Below are 16714 nucleotides of genomic sequence, written 5' to 3'. Positions count from 1 at the left end.
GCACATCTTCTCTTCCCCGTTCCTTTGATAGTACTTAGAGTTCAACCGGATTAGAAATCAGATGTGACTGCTCTCTAGAATTAATAATGGGGTCACTGATTGGGAATTTTACAACTGTATTTGGCTTTTGCCCACAAGATGCAGACCCTCTTTTATATCACTGGTCGGTGATAAGCAGGACCGCAGGAGAAATCTCTCTGCCATGGTTCCTTGGCGTCTCTTGTATGCCACAGTGCCTCTTTCCTGGCTGGTTGCTTCTCTCTCCCTCCTCCTCCCTTCCTTCAGTTTTGGATGAAAGTTTGAAAACTTGGTGAAACATCAAATTATTGGTTGAAAAAGTATCTGGAACCAAGGAAAGCATTCTGCCAAATAACAAGAGCAAATTTCATGAGATGAAAATCCCCTTCCATTGTCTCAGACAGTGACGTATCCAGAAGACGTGTTTCCCTTATTCCAGGTGTGAGGGTGTGTGCGCATGATGGGGTTTGCATTTGGATCGGGTGGCCTGACTTCAAATCCTACGTAAACTCGGACTGTTTTCTTCATCTGTTAAATAATATTTGATAAAACGGCTGCGAGGGTTCAATGAGATAATGGGGTATAAAGCACTTACTTAACACATAATAAGGTCCCAGAAACATGAACTCTGTAATTATTTGGTGGATTCACAACTGAATGGCTGAAGCCCATTGCTTTGCTTCGCAGTGCTGTGTTTTGAAGAACTTAAATGTCATCACATATTACATAGAACCAAGAGAAGCTTCATACACAGACTGTATTGTCTTTCCTCGGCTCGTGGAATGTATTGTTGAATGTACTTTGCGTATTCACTGTTGTTTGAAAAGAACCCGGTTTAATTCGGTGATTTTGGTTAGAGCTGGGCTTCCTCCTGAAGGAAGAAAGGAAGATGCAGCTTCTGTTACTATTTCACTAATACGAAACAGAAAGTGTGGGGGTGGAGAAGGAGAACCGTGTTGGATTTGAAAGCAGAATTAACAATATGTGACGATTTGACTCTTTTCTCCTCCTTAGATCTTTTGGAGAAGTCCCGAGTTGTGAAGCAGCCGCGAGGTGAAAGGAACTTCCATGTGTTCTACCAGCTGCTCTCTGGCGCCTCTGAAGAGCTCCTCAGTACGTGCCTGTGTCTGCGCTTTAACCGCTCAGTGTCACAGCATTTCCCAAAGCGTTCTTCTTCATGCTCTTAAAATTGTTCCCTGCCTGTGGTTGAGGGGAAGAACATGGTCTCTTGCTTTTATCCTCCTGCCCCAGCATTTGCTGGCCATATATCCCCTACCTGCCGGCTGCTTTCAGGTCTCAGATGGCTAACTCGAAGTACTAAGAAAATGTTAGGGAGGTAAGGGGGAAGGAATCCGAAATTTAAACAGTAAAATGGAAGCATGTAATTGTTCCACTCAGGAAGAGGAAATTAGCAGGGAGTAGTAGGTGAGAACAATTATTTAAAAAAAAAAATTGCTCGGTGAAAATAAAATGTAGTGGGAACACTTTTGTAATTGATAAAAGAGTTAAAAATCTGACCTTTGGCTCTTTTAGGGAATTAATTTAAGTCTATCAGAGTAGTATCCAGTAAGCTTATTGCTAAGTGTTAAGCGTTTTGGACAAATAGTCCCAATGAGAACTATGGGAAGTAAATGACATTTGGGGAAGTATCATCCTCACTAACGAAGAACAAGCATCAGCTGAAATAGCACTGCTGCGTTTGCTGTGTACATGTTAGCAAAAGTCATGGCACAGGACAAAACTGGCCAAGTTGTCGGGTCCTGGGCTGCTTACAGCTTGTGGGTGTCACTTCAAAGTGAGGACTTGTTCCTGGGGATGAGGTAGCAATCCAAAATAAGTCACGAAATGATCTGAGCCCACTGCCCAGGCACACCATTTTTTGGATAGATCCTAATGAAGTAATTCAGAAGAATCCAGAGAACAGAGACTGCCCTCCTGTCCAGTGACATGGGGACCCCTAGGTGTAGACATCATATGTTATAATAAAATAGTGCATTGAAGGTGTTTAAATTCTAAAAATATGGAAGGGGTCTTACTATATGAATAAATGTAAGAAAAGCAATTTAAAATATGCACAACAGTGGAAAAAGTAAACTTTAGAAAAATGCTATTAGTATTTGGGTATCAATTTTTGTTCTTTGATTGAGTACCCAATACAAAAGTCATTTTATCTGGAGGTTTTAAGGAACGGGATATTAAAGATGCTTCGATTTACTGAAGTAACTTATCAACTTATATGTGTGATTTAATAGATAAACTTACACTCGAGAGGGATTTCAGCAGATATAACTACCTGAGTTTGGACTCGGCCAAAGTTAATGGAGTGGATGATGCAGCAAATTTCAGAACCGTCAGGGTAAGCAAGACACAAGCCTTTCATTACTCTTTAAAATGGGGGCACTGCGCATTGTTCATTTGAAATTGGTAACAATTCTGAGTTTTCTCAGAGGGCTAACTCATGCACCCAAAGGTTTTAGAATTGTACAAGAATTTCTTGTATTCTTATTAAAATCATACAATATTGTGAAGGCCCACACTTTCCTAGAGCTTGTGTATTATCCTCTTTTAATGCTGTATTTAAATCCAATGTTTTCATAGCCATAGCTTAGTATTTAATGTCCAACTGTGAATGAAAAACTGTCCTAGGAAAGCATTAAATCAATATTATTTTTGAGAAAGAAAGTCATGTTTGTATGTGTTTTTCCAAAAATCATATGTAAGCCAGAATGATTGACATTTTGTGTTCATTAGAAAATTATCTTTTTTAAAAATATGTATTTATTTGACAGAGACAGAGAAATCACAAGTAGGCGGAGATGCAGGCAGAGAGAAAGGGGGAAGGAGGCTCCCTGCTGAGCAGAGAGCCCGATGCGGGACTCGATCCCAGGACCCTGAGATCATGACCTGAGCTGAAGGCAGAGGCTTAACCCACTGAGCCACCCAGGGACCCTGAAAATCAATTATCTTTTTTTTTTTTAAGACTTTATTTATTTGTTTGACAGGCAGAGATCACAAGTAGGCAGAGAGGCAGACAGAGAGAGAGGAGGAAGCAGGCTCCCCACTGAGCAGAGAGCCTGATGTGGGGCTCGATCCCAGGACCCTGGGATCATGACCTGAGCCAAAGGCAGAAGCTTTAACCCACTGCGCCACCCAGGCGCCCCATCAATTATCTTAAACACTATCCTAACTTCCATGTTTATGTGGCACTTGGAAAATTGCTCCTAGTAGGACATGCTGTAGTAACTGTACTGTACTTCCCAGTGGGACAGCTGTGGTGGTGAGGAGGCGGGGGAGGAGGTCAGATCAGCTGGAACAGGACTGGCATCAGTTCATCTTCAAGGCTGAGTGAAAATGACATGCGGTTCTTTCCTGCTCTATTATTGTATATGTTTGAAATTTTCCATGAGAAAAAGCTCACATGACTCCCATCTCTAGGTAGACTCGTCACAAACAAAACAAGAAAGCTGGGCTATTCTCAAAAAAAAAGTATTTCCTTGAGAGTGTAATTTGTTAAAACTCTGTAAACATCCTCGTGTGGGAAGCCTGTTCATTTGGGGGCATGATTTAAGAGTTGGGTTCAAGTCCAGTTGTATAATGCTTTGCCTGGCAAATCATCGGCACTCAGTAAAAGTTTATGACCAATGGAATGTCCCTTGTTACCTGTAATGCCTTGGGTCAGGCACTTCACCTTTGCAAACCAGTTTTTCTTGGGTGAAATAAACGAGGAGGGTTTTATGTAGGAGATTATAAAAAAGCTTTATGTTTGGTTTCCTTTCTAGCATCAGAACCCAGTATAAATTCACTTTTTTTTTTTTTTTTAAGATTCCACCCATTTATTTGACAGACAGAGACCCCAAGTAGGCAGAGAGGCAGGCAGAGAGAGAGGAGGAAGCAGGCTTCCCGCTGAGCAGAGAGCCCGATGCGAGGCTGGATCCCAGGACCCTGAGATCATGAGCCGAGCTGAAGGCAGAGGCTTAGCCCACTGAGCCACCGAGGCACCTCAGAACCCAGTATAAAGAAGGACATACGTACATGCATACACATGTGAGTGTGCTTACACACACACTCACACACTCGCACACTGAGCTGCTGCAGATGAAATGGAATAAAATTCAAGGCCCGGCTCTCAGCCTCCTCTTCCCTGTTTTCCTCTTCCTCTTTGCACCCCTGTACCCCCTTGCCAGAGCCTGCACATTACCCCGGGGATCTTTGAATCACACCGTGAAATCACTGAACAGGTTAGAGCTCCACACTGGTGCTACATCAGGTCCATTAATAGGTTTGCCTTTTGGAGAGCTTCGCCTCCGACACTTGGTCTTTTCACTGTTGTTTTTTTCAGAAATGAATGTTATCAGATTCAGTAAAAATAATAATAATAATAATAAAAGAATGACAGAAAGAAAACTGCTGTTTTTCTCCCCGCCCCCCACCAGAATGCCATGCAGATTGTGGGTTTTATGGATCACGAGGCCGAGTCTGTCTTGGAGGTGGTGGCCGCGGTGTTGAAACTGGGGAACATCGAGTTCAAGCCCGAATCTCGAGTGAATGGTTTAGATGAAAGCAAAATCAAAGACAAAAATGGTAAGTCAATGGAGCTCAGCCTTGTTTAGCAAACTTGCTTTGAACTTCTGCCCAATTTTTAATCTCGAAAGTAAAACTTGTTTCTCATGGGTTCGAAAAGACTTTCCAGTAAAACTGAACAGAATTGTAATTAAAGCTGAGTGTCGGGCGCCTGGGTGGCTCAGTGGGTTAAGCCGCTGCCTTCGGCTCAGGTCATGATCTCAGGGTCCTGGGATCGAGTCCCGCATCAGGCTCTAGGCTCAGCAGGGAGCCTGCTTCCTCCTTTCTCTCTCTCTCTGCTGCCTCTCTGCCTACTTATGATCTCTGTCTGTCAAATATATAAATAAAATCTTTAAAAAAAAAAAAAAGCTGAGTGTCAAGTCCTTCGAGTTATAGATGTTATAGTGTTTGATTTGAATATGATTTAGAAAGAACCCGAGCAGCACACAGACAGTCACCTCTTATGTCTCTCCCCCACAGAGTTAAAGGAAATCTGTGAGCTGACCGGCATTGATCAGTCTGTTCTAGAAAGAGCATTCAGTTTCCGAACGGTGGAGGCCAAGCAGGAGAAGGTTTCGACTACACTGAACGTGGCTCAGGTGGGTAAAGCATAACGCCCAGAAGTGAGTTTTTTAAAAGTCTGTCATTTTATTTAAATCAAGTCAAAGATTTGATTTTGCAGGCTGCTACGTGAGCTGTCATACGGTTGAAAGCACTGTTCTGAGCACTGGGGCACGGCGGCAAACTGAGCCGATAAGGATCCCTGCCCTCATGGAGCTTAAAAGTTTGGCAGGAGAAAGACTCAGATGGGCCAGTCGACCTGGTCAGTGACTAAAGTTATAGCGCAGCCTCGCCGCCGGCAAGGAGAAACCTAGAGCCCTGGAAGGGAGCCCCACAGTGCTGGGGCAGGGCAGTCGGGTGTGAGTGAGCTGGGAAAGGCTGCCACTGGCATGGCCTGCCTTGTGTTTCCAAGGGTCCTTCGAGCTGCAGTGTGGCGAGAGGGTATGGGGAGGAGGGGCCCAAGCAGGGTGTCTTAGTTTGGGCCGCTGCAATAGGACACCATAGTCTGGGTGGCTTAAACGAAGAAGCCTGGCCTTAAGGCTTTAAGTGGCTTTAAGTGGCCTTAAGCCTGTTTATTCCTCATAGTTCTAGAGGCCAGAATTCTGAGGTCAGGTGGCCAACTTGGCAGCATTCTCCTTGAGGGCCACCGTCCTGGTTGATAGACATTCTTGCTGTATCATGTTCACTCGGCTGGGGTGGACGGAGGGAGAACGCGTGCGGGTATCCCCATCCCCTTGTAAGGAACACTGGTCCCGTCACGGGCACTCTCCCCTCATGACCTCATCTGATATCCACACCGGACAGTCTCCTAAAGGCCCCATACCCAGATACCATCCCACTGGAGATGAGGGCTTGAGCATGGCAGTGGGGGAGGGGGGAGGGACCACACATACATGCCGTTCGCGGTACTAGAGAGCTCCGAGGAACGTGTGCTAACCCAGAAGTGATGGGTTAACCAGGACGTCGCGCTGGAGTGAGAAGCAGTCTCGCCTGGGTATCGTTCGAAGGTGGAGGCCACAAGATGTGCCGCTGGCTTGACTGGCAGTGTGGGAGAAAGAGAAGAGTCAAGGAGGACTCCCAGCACTTTTCTCCCAAGCAACTAGGGAAATAGAATCGCCATCCGCTGATTTGAAGAGCTCCATGGGGGAAGCCAGTGTAGCTGAATGGCCAACTTGGCGTCGCTGCCTGCCTTCTTGTCCACTGTCCATCTGAAGCCAGGGAAGTCTCTCCCTTCCAGTCTGAGTGGCTTATTTCTTCGGTCCTTTGGTTCAGGTTAGGTGGATAGAGGGACGGACGGATGGAGGCATGTGTGGATGTTATTACCCAGGCAACTTCTGGCACCCTTTGTTCTGCGGCTTAGACATGTTCCCACTGGCTAGTGCTGGTCTAGACTGGAATTAAAGACTAGTTTGGGACTGTTCCCACAGAGCTCTACTTTATTCTCATCCCATGGTCCACCTGTGTTCTCCTCCTCGTTGTAAGTGGCCTTAAGCATCCGTAAGAGAGTAGGTGGCTTTACTCTCTGTCTTGGCTGCTCTGCATGGGTCTCTGCTGCTGACCCAAGGATGTAGTGTCTGTAGCTCTCTTTCAGTGTTGATTTCTTATTTTAGGTGAGCTGTTCTGACTATGAAAAATACTGTATCTTCATGTATATGTAAATTTTCTAGCTATAACTCTTGTGCCACCTTCTTTGTAAGTTACTACTTCTGCTGTCCTTTCTGTCCAGAGCAGCCTTACTAATGCAGTCAGATGGTGAGCGACTAACTACATCAAGAAAAATTGGTTGAATGTCCTCAGCACAGGCCCCTCTGTAGACCATTAGCAGGAGCGTGAGGGATGAAAGGAGACTTCACAGAGAAGATGGTTTCTGAGCCAGACTTCAAGGATTTAGATGTATCAAGAATGGGCAAGACTGCATTTCAAGAAAAAAACAGTGAGAAAAGGAGGCCACATCCAGGGGAGAGTCGGTCAGGCTCAGCTGTAGTCAGACTTGTGAAATAGGTTCAGAGCAACATGGCTGGAAAGGTTGAGTGTGGGGGCGGTTCTCAAACTTGGGTGCCCATCAGCACCTCCTGGAGGGTCCTACAGCCATGCCTCGGAAGCTCTGGGTTCAGCAGGTCTGCGGTAGGACTGAAGAATGTCTCACAGTTCCCATGCTGCTGCTGCTGCTGCTGCTGGTACAGGGACCACGTTTTGAGGGTGTATTGAGGGTCACACTGAGTTTGGACATTTTCATTGCCAGAGTGGGGATTGTGGAGTATAGGCTTTTGCAGAGAGAAGATGCCTGCTGTGTGTAAGAGAGCCCTTTCAGAATATCCACATAGATGCGGAATCTGTACACATATATGTTGTGTTTTTACTGTATGTTTTACTCTTGCCTTTTAATCATCCTGTGCCCAGACTTACCAGCTGGAGTCATCTTGCTTCCCTGGGTTAAATTTTGCCACATTCTTAACCTTTGGCATAAAAGAATTTGGCTTAAGATCCTTGATTTTTCAGCTCCTCATTCAAGTTCTTTTTTTCTTAATTTTTTAATGTATTAGGGTTCTACCAATCTTGCAGCCTAAAAGGTTTCAATTCTGGCAAGAAGTAATTCGTTTTATTAACATTTCCTCATAGCTTTGATTTGTGGGCCCCGCTATCATGTTTATTGCCTCATTCCTCATTCTCCCCAAGGCATTTTGATCTTTCCTCAGATACAGCAAATAATATGAAATGATAGAAACTGAAGATGGGCTGTCATGCAGCTTCTGCCTCATCCTCCCTCCCTGGCTTCCATGGCCCTCGGCCCTCGGTGATCTGACCCTGCACAGTTGATCTCAGTTCATTCCTTGCTGAGTTCTCTAAATGCCATTCTTATTTTTACCCGTGCCTTTGCTCCTACTTTTCCCTTACCCACATGCCATGGCTAATTCTTCCCTGCCTGTCTGAATGGTCCATCCAGTTCCACCTCCTCCAGGAAGCCTTCCTAGATCTCATTGGCCCCCTTTTTTCCCTTCTCTGAATTCTTTTTCTCCGGCTCTTGGACACTTGCTCTCTGATTGTTTCTCCCATCTTGGTTTGACCTCCACCGCCCTGCCCTGAACCCCTAGAGGCTTGGCCACATGGCCATATATCTGTGTATCTCCTTCTTCTGGGCCGCAGACTAAGAGCAGGCATCTCCAAAGCCCATTCCATTGGGCATCTTTCTTAGTGAGCTTCACGCAGCTGCAGAAACGCGTGGTCTCATACTGTGCTTAGAATCGAGATGGTGAATCATTGCACTTGGTGTCTTCCTTAGTTCTACCTACCTCGGTAGTGATCCTTACATGAAAATAAACATTTCTTCCCCTACCTTGGAGGACATTATTGTGGAAATGAGGGGGCATGAGTCAGACTTAGGACATCAGTCTGGGCAGATAGGCAGTTCAGGGGGCCAGGGAGAGCTCATAGGCATATTGTACTTGAGGAAGGGGTAGTTTTGTTGTTGTGGTTCTGTTTCATTTTGCTTGCTTTTTAAAATTTGAATTTGAGCACCTTTAAGGTGGAATGCATCTTTCAATGCCTGCACATCCTGCTGCTCCCCACTCATTGCTATCAGGCAATCCCTGGAAACATTTGAGTTTGAGACTTCAGGAATAAATGATTTGTTTGAAGGAAGCAAAGAAGATTAATATACTGGCGGTGAATACACTTGGAAAAATACAGAGAAGTATGCCAGAACAAGCTGTCACTGTTAGTTCAATTGCATGTTGAACTGGGAGGTTGTTGGAAGCAGATAGCATGCCACTAAAAAACCGGATGCCATTATAATGGCATTGTGTTTGCAAATAGATGATATTTGGAGATGATGTGTTTTGAGGTAACTGGAATTAACAAGAAGAAAGCAGAAAGGATGAAAGAAAGTTTTATGGGCTCATGAGTGGGAAAGGAAGAGGAGGCTTCAGAAATTATAATAAAAATACATGTTTAGACTTACTGTGTGCCAGGCACTGTTCTATGCACTTGCATGGCCTGTTTTAAGAAAGTAAACCCTAGAAGGAAGGAGCGTAGATAAAAAGTATTTGTCTAAAGCTAGGCTCCTTTCTCTATTTCAGCATTTCCATGCATTTTCTGCAGTGGGATCATTAACCTCCATCACCCTCCAAGATAATGCAGGCCACTTGAGTTCTTTGTGCCAACTTCTGGGTGGATTTTCTAGCTCTCGTTGGAGTGGCTGCCCGAGATGTAGAGAGAAAGATTTGGGATAGCATGGAAGTGTCAGATGAAAGAAAAAGGTGCTCCAAAGTTGCTGTACATTGCCAGCGTGGTTACTGTGTGATTAAAGTTGTTACTTCTTTAGAAAGAAACATGGAAAAGAACTTCCTATAACCTAATTCTTTATAAAATACAAGTGTAATGGTTTACTTTCATAGTAATGCCCACATTTCTCCTTCTAAGCAGTTAAATGCACACACAGGGCCCGAGCATCAGGAACAGCAGCTCTGCTCCCCCGAGGCTGCTGGCACTCGTGTGCAGTCCTCCCCAGGAGCATTGCATCACACAGCTCTCGTTGGCCCATGATTGCCGCACCCATGTGGCACCCGATATGTTTAGGGGCTCTTGGGTTCGCCCCGGCAGGCCTCCCTTCTCCAGTGTGTGCACCCTAGGCCCGGCTCAGCGAGACTCCGTCATCCGCCTCTTCTTTGTCAAGTACCTCTGAACAGCATCAAATAAATAAATAAGCAGTTAAAAACCTTGGAATTTTACTTTATCCAGCAGATTGTCCAACAGCACATTGGGACATTAGTTGTTATGGAATATTGTTTCTTCGATGTTCAGAAGGTTCAGTGAAGGAAAACATTTAGAGATCACCTTGGTCAGAATCATTTTTACGTTTTTTCTTTGAGTTCCTTTCCCATGTTTACGGGTTAAAAAGGTAGAGTCTTCATATAAAATGTACAGTTTCTTATTTTCATAAAACATAAGCATTTTCCATTTTATTACCTAATTTTCGTAATGATCATTCTGTGGTGACTGTGTGACTCCCCTTTCAGTGGCGCTCGTTTATTTATTTTACTGTCCTTTTGTGGGACTTCTAAATTGCCTCTGATTTTCCTCTCTTCTGTAATACTGAGTTGGATATCTTTCTGGAGAAAGTGTTTGCAATATTTTGAATTAGTTTCCTGGGATGCAAAAAAGCATAATAATTGGGTATAAATAATTTGCCCAATTCTCTTAATGGTTTGACTGTTCAGAGTATAATGAAGACTGGCTCTGAAAACCCATTTCAGATAAAAGAGCTTTGAATATTTAAAAAATACCTTTATTATCTTATTGAAATTGAGCATTGTGACAGTTGTGGTTGCTGAGTTTTTCTTTTTCTTTCTTCTTTTTTTTTAATAGGCATATTACGCTCGTGATGCTCTGGCTAAAAACCTTTACAGCAGATTGTTTTCCTGGTTGGTAAATCGAATCAATGAAAGCATTAAGGTACTGAGTTTCAATCACTGGATAAATCACCTGTCGTAAATGGTATTTAGAGTGTAAGCAGTAAGTTAAAGATCCTTTAATTTTATAGTCAGATAATTGATTACAACTTACAAAGGTTGTTCCTTAAGAAGAATTTACCTTGCATAGAATTGTAATTTGTCAGGATTCTGTTTACTTTGTTTTGCCATTGTGTCCTAAGAAGTCTCACCCGCCAGTGGTCTAATGGTCTTGCAGAGTTATTCAGAGAATATGCCAGGTTTTGGTTGTTGTTCATCTAACTAGCTATGTGTACTTGGCTCAAAGCCCACTAAACCTCTCTAGCTGCTGATGCGTTCTTCAAGAGAGTGAGGGGATTGGAGTACTGGGATTTTGAAAGGCCCTGCCTATAGCATAACCCTGAGTGATCTTTTATTATATTAAAACATTACTAATACCATCTTTAAATTAAGTCACCCATTTAAATTTCTGTAAGATTTCATACCAGTGTTCTCCTACATTAAAAAAAAAAAAAAACTACACTAAATTATAGTTACTCTCCTAGTTGTGAAATGTAATTAACTTACAATATTCCTTAGTATGCTTTTAGTGTTCTGTTTTAGGCCTAAATTAACCCATCAATTTTAAACTATTTTTTAAGGCACAGACCAAAGTGAGAAAGAAGGTCATGGGTGTTTTGGACATTTATGGCTTTGAAATTTTTGAGGTAAGCTTTTTTTCTAGCTTTTGTATTATCTTTTTTAATGCAGAACAGTTGGAAGTTAAATTGTCTATTCTACAGACAGCATTTAATATAATTATCTACAAAGAAAGCTTTTTGCAGGTGTAACAAAGTGTGTGTGTGTGTGTGTGTGTGTGTGTGTGTGTTGAATGCTGAGAGCCAGCGTGTGTGTGTGTGTGTGTGTGTGTGTGTGTGTGTGTGTGTTGAATGCTGAGAGCCAGCATTTTGGAGAGAGTGCTGTCAGAGAAAGAACTCCTGGTATCAGTATTTGACTTTTGTAATTGCAAATCCAGAATTCTCACTGCGAAATTGCCAACAAGGCATGTGGACATTGTGCTTGTAGTCATTCGTTCATTTGTAAGAAGGGGAGCAAGATGGTTCCCTGAGATAGCGTGGAGCTGAAGAGTTGGAAGCTGGCCGCGGCCTGGCCGGAGCTGGTCACTCCATCTCGGCTGGACTCAGACAGAGAGGGGCTGGACTGGGTGATTTGTTGGGTCTCATCCAGCTGCGATCTTTCAACATGAGTCTGTTGTAAAGGTTGAAAGAATTTCTGTGGAAGTTCATAATGAATTTTTTTAAAAGACTCCATGCCTATTACAGATTAAGTATTGAAACATTATGTACTTATATTGGAATTTCCTATTTATCCTCTTGCTAACTTTGACGTCCAGAAGCCATTTTAAGGACTTTTTATTTTTGCCGCCTTCCCCATTTTAAGGACCTTTTAAAGCACTTACTCTTGCTTTTGGAGTGGTATTTAGTCTGGTTTGGTAAAATAAGAAGTAGATCAAGCTCCTCCTTTCTTTATTCTCCCTATAAGTAATGATTTGTGAATTCCTTTAAATAAGCAGTTCATGCCCAGAATGACCACCCAAAGCCTTCATATGTTTCGAATTATTAGGTTCACAGAATAGGGAGAAAAAAAATCAGCCATTTCCTGTGCTAAGCTCGGCCTTTCTAGCAAATGTCTTTTTCTTACAACATTTATTTCTGTGATCGTACCTTCTCCCTGCTTGACCACAGTCCGTAGTGAGTACAGTGCTACCTGTGTGTAAGCATTGTGGTTAAGTGGTGTGTATGTCATCTGATTTAATTTTCACCAAAATGTCATGAAATCTTTGCAGTTATTCCTGTTTTATAGGTGGGGAGGTGAGGGTCTGAAGGTCAAGTAGCTATCCCAAAGTTACATAGCCACCAAAGGGCAAACTCAGGACCTCCCACAGGGCACTTTCCCCCCAGACTCACAGGGTCCCCAGTACCTGGAAATAGGGAGAAACCCCAAATGCGGTAAGTTCCTGGTGCCCTGTGTTTCTGTGCCCTTGTCATCATTCCGAGCTGGCCAGCATGGGGAGCCTCCCTGGGGTTGGGTGGTGTGCTCACGGCCCCATGAGGGACATCGGTGCCGTGTGCTGGCTGCTGCCCCCCACCCCGTCCTGGCCCTCGAAGATGCTCTTCAGTACAGTGTCTGCTGGTATGGGCACCCCTTCAGCAGACTCTGCTCAGGAGAGCTCCTGGGCTCTTGTAGTAGAGAAGAATTTGAGGTTTGTGAGTTAGAATTGCTTGCATATACTCAGAACTACCCTCAAATAGAAAAAAAATGTTTTCTAAAAAAGAAACCCTCAAAACAGAAATTTGAACCAAGACCAAATCTAACCAGTCATGCCTATAGCTGATCTTATGATGCCTCTAAAATTGTGAGAAATTAATTTTCCTTGTCCATGCAGTAAATGCTTTGATTTTTCCCCCGAGTTCCTTGAAAGAACTAAGATTTGTCTTTCACTGTAACTAGTTGTTCTCTTCCTTTTTCTGTCTAAACCTCAGATTAATCTTCCAAATACCTTTATTATTAATAATCTGCTTGATGATTTATTTTATAAGTCAATTTACTTGGGATAAGTCAGAATACAGATTTGGTTGCGCTCTTCTAGATACTTTTACCTGCTTTTTGATATAGAATTAGAGAGGCTTTTTTTTGTTTGTTTGTTAATAAACTGTATTCACATGCACACCCCAGGTGCCATCCTACGTTTTCCTGGCTTCTCAGCAAAATTAGAACTCAGGGAAACATCAGAAAGTCTGTCATACAGAACATGAGGGAGTCGGTAATTAAAGACTTAAAAGAGGCGCTGGGTGGCTCAGTTGGTTAAGTAACTGCTTTCAGCTCAGGTCATGGTCCCAGAGTCCCAGGATGACGTCCCACGTCAGTCTCCCAGCTCTGCGGGGTGTCTGCTTCTGCCTCTGACCCTCCCCCTCTCATGCTTTCTCTCACTATCTCTCTCTCAAATAAATAAATAAAATATATTTTTTTTAAATAAGGACTTAAAAGTACCAGAAGCTGAAGTTAGAAGCCCAGGGTCTGACTTGGGAAGAAGTCTTTCAAATCCTCATCAGTACACAAATGAAAATTTCTATGATGTTGTCTACCCAAGTGAAAAGAAACTGAGGGAATAGAGAGAATCCTGCATTTGTTTTTCCATGAAACTTGACTACAGGAATTAAGGGTTCTGTCTTTTAGAACACCCCGGGCGTCACTTTAAAAATTGGATCATGAAGGTTCAGAAAAAAATTGTTTTAATGTTTCTCATTCTGGCTCATGACCCCATTGACAGTTCCCATGAAAACGTTTTTCAGCTGAGCTGGTGGAAACCTTTCATTCATTTTGGTCCGTCTCTAAACGGAATAGAGAAACTGATGCATTAGACCATGGAATGATGACCCATGGATTTGACTGCAAAGCATTTCAGGGCCAGCTGCGTGAATAACCCTGCCTTGCTGGCCGCATGTGATCTGCTGTCAGTTTGGGAAACAGATTAGTGGAACACACTGATACCAAAAATAGAGGAAGGGAGTTAAAAATGCATAGAGAAGAAAAATCTAGCTAAAATCCTCATCGAACGGAAGTCCAGTTTTGCAAGGGAGGAGAGTGCTGTAATCCAGACACTCCAATTCCACATAATTAAATTTGTATGTTCTTATAACTGATCTCAGAAACATTTATAGCCTCACTGTGAAACAACAGATGAAAAAATTCAGTGAAATTCAAAACAAAGTTGAGCCATTGAGATTGATTCAGCTTTTTCAAAGTGCTTATCTGGGAAGTACTAAACATGGCAGGTAGTTTGCTGGGAAAATCTAAGAAATTATTAATGTGCTGTGCACCAAAGCAGAAGAGCAGGCTGGATCTCTCACTTTCACACAGTCGAGCTGGCTTTGAGCAGGCAAAGCACTGGTTACTCTGAGTCAGGCAGCCGTATTCATCTTGTCCGCGCGAGCCTCACTGGAAGGGACCCATCTACAGTAAGAATAGGAGAGGCTGCGTGCGATGATTGTTCCAGAAAAAAGCACCTGGGAGACAAGTGAGAGTCAGTGTAGCCTGGTAAGTCTGTCTCTTGATCATGAGATTTGTTTTCTAAATTGTTTTTAAAAGAAAATTGATTCTGGTTATAGGCAATACCTTCTGTTCCAGCTTTTCTCCTTTAATTTTGTTCTTAATGTGCCAGAGAACTTAATGAGGAAAGGGAATTTTTTTAAAGTACGTTTTGGAATGGAAATGATAGGGAGTAATATGGTTCATAATATGTATGTGTATATCGCTACTCTTGCTTTTTAACTTTTTAAATCAAAGCTTATTTTATATTAAGAGCACAATAATGCTGTTTTTCTTAAAATTTATCATATATGAATATGTACTGGTAAGAAAACTCTCATGTATTTAAAGAGTGCAAGACTTAAGTATCCACCTGTCTTAGAGAGTATAAGGTATCACTAGCCTCCTCTGTTGCTGAGAAAATACTGATCTGTTAGTAACTGGCCATTATTTCTGACCCATTTTTCAAAATCCTTCCAAGCGGAAAGTTCAAGAGAATATAAACTAGTTGTGACCCTCACTGGGATTATGATTTCTGTTTGTTTGATGTGGAGAGAAGGTGGACTCAAACTCAGGAATTCTTGAAAGAAGCCCTAGATTTTAAAGTTTCGGTCTATTATTTTACTTCTTAATCTGGCAAGCTCTTCCCAGTCCAGTCTGCAGCGGGTGAATGTAACATAGAACAGCATGGAACCTAGACACCTTGCTGCGCACCTGTTTTCCCTAGAACAGTCTCGTGAGGGTGGCGACGGTTCTGGATTTCACACAGGGAGATTGTATGAGGGAAAATTCTGGATATGCTTGTTCAAAGATGTTCCCCGAAGTTTTAGTTTTATCATAGCCTCCGCCTTTAGGGCTAAATAGGAGTCAGACAGCAGAGACACGTCCCATGCATGGGCATGGCTAGAACACTGGGGAGAGAGTGGGGAGGTGAGTCGGTCAAGCTCCTGTGCATTTCCTCCCGAGAGACTGACCTGTGGGGGACAGCGCCCGGCTCAGCGATCACTGCCACCCACAGTTCTCGACACAAAAGTATCCAAATAGTGCATTGCTTTGGGGCCTTTAGATTCACAGGGTGGTTCCTAGACCCAGTTTGACTATTTTCTAAGGGGGGAAGGACCCCGATGGAAAAGCCGGTGATACTTCGTGCCTGTGTACCTGAAGGTGTCTTCTGGACCTGTGCAAGTTAGAGCTACACAAACTGGTACCGGGCTGTTCCTTAATTGTTTGCAGATTACAAATGTTTGCATGTTATTTTTAAAGGATGTGTGAAGTCTCGTTTCCCAAAACATGAGGGCGATGTCAACAGCGTAAGCATAGACCCTGAGAAGCGGGGCTGCCTTCACGGGTGGCAGTGGTGCTTGCTCTGGTGATTCCCGACATGCTTTGCGGGCTGCAAGCTGTGTTTGCAGTTGATGCGGAGATATTTCCAAGGGGAGGTCAGCCGGTTTCTGCCTTGATGATTGTGCTATTCTGTATCTTGCTGCTGTTCTTTAGACAGCCGGGTGAGGTAGGAGAGGCACGTTTTCTTCTTAGGCCGTCTCTGGAACGTTCTCTCCTTAACCACATGGTTTATGTTTGGAAGCAGACCTTGCAGGGACAGCACCGGGTGGGTTGCCGTGGTGAGAAAGAGGAGGTGCTTTTGGATTTTGCAGGATCTCTTCACTCTTTTTGTGACCTACCAGTTACCTCTGTCTCTGACCCTTGCGGGGGGATGTGTCATTTACGTTTCCTAAAAATTTAGAATTAGAAGTGTTAGGTATGGAAGCCTTGGGACGTCACGTGAGTTCATATGAGGTATGATTTGAATCAAACTGTTTTCATCCTGCATAGCTCCCACCTAGCGGAACGACAGTTCAGAAACCGCGTGTAGGTATCAGCAGCCTGTTTTTTTGTTTTTGTTTTTGTTTTTAAGATTGGACATGTGTCTTGATTTCAAGTTTATGCCAATAGAAACATAGCCTGATGGTAAAATCTATAATTTGCACCAGTGAATAACCATCAATAAGCATTTACTTTTAGAGGTTTATTGCAAATTA

General features: G+C 43.3%; 1 protein-coding gene across 4 annotated transcripts in view; it reads left to right on the top strand.

The window, feature by feature from the left end:
- Positions 1–16714, top strand: part of MYO1B (myosin IB) — a 175072-nt gene that overhangs the window by 118509 nt on the left and 39849 nt on the right. For all 4 annotated transcript variants that reach the window (XM_082690485.1, XM_082690486.1, XM_082690487.1 and 1 more), the window contains exons 8-13: positions 1033–1131; positions 2271–2374; positions 4452–4599; positions 5059–5177; positions 10504–10590; positions 11228–11293. In XM_082690485.1, the coding sequence (XP_082546611.1) occupies positions 1033–1131; positions 2271–2374; positions 4452–4599; positions 5059–5177; positions 10504–10590; positions 11228–11293 (623 nt within the window). The remainder of the gene's footprint in view (positions 1–1032; positions 1132–2270; positions 2375–4451; positions 4600–5058; positions 5178–10503; positions 10591–11227; positions 11294–16714) is intronic.

This window comes from Mustela nivalis, assembly GCF_964662115.1.
Source record: "Mustela nivalis genome assembly, chromosome: 11".
In the NCBI taxonomy this organism is placed as follows: domain Eukaryota; kingdom Metazoa; phylum Chordata; class Mammalia; order Carnivora; family Mustelidae; genus Mustela; species Mustela nivalis.
This window is presented reverse-complemented; position numbering and strand designations above follow the sequence as displayed.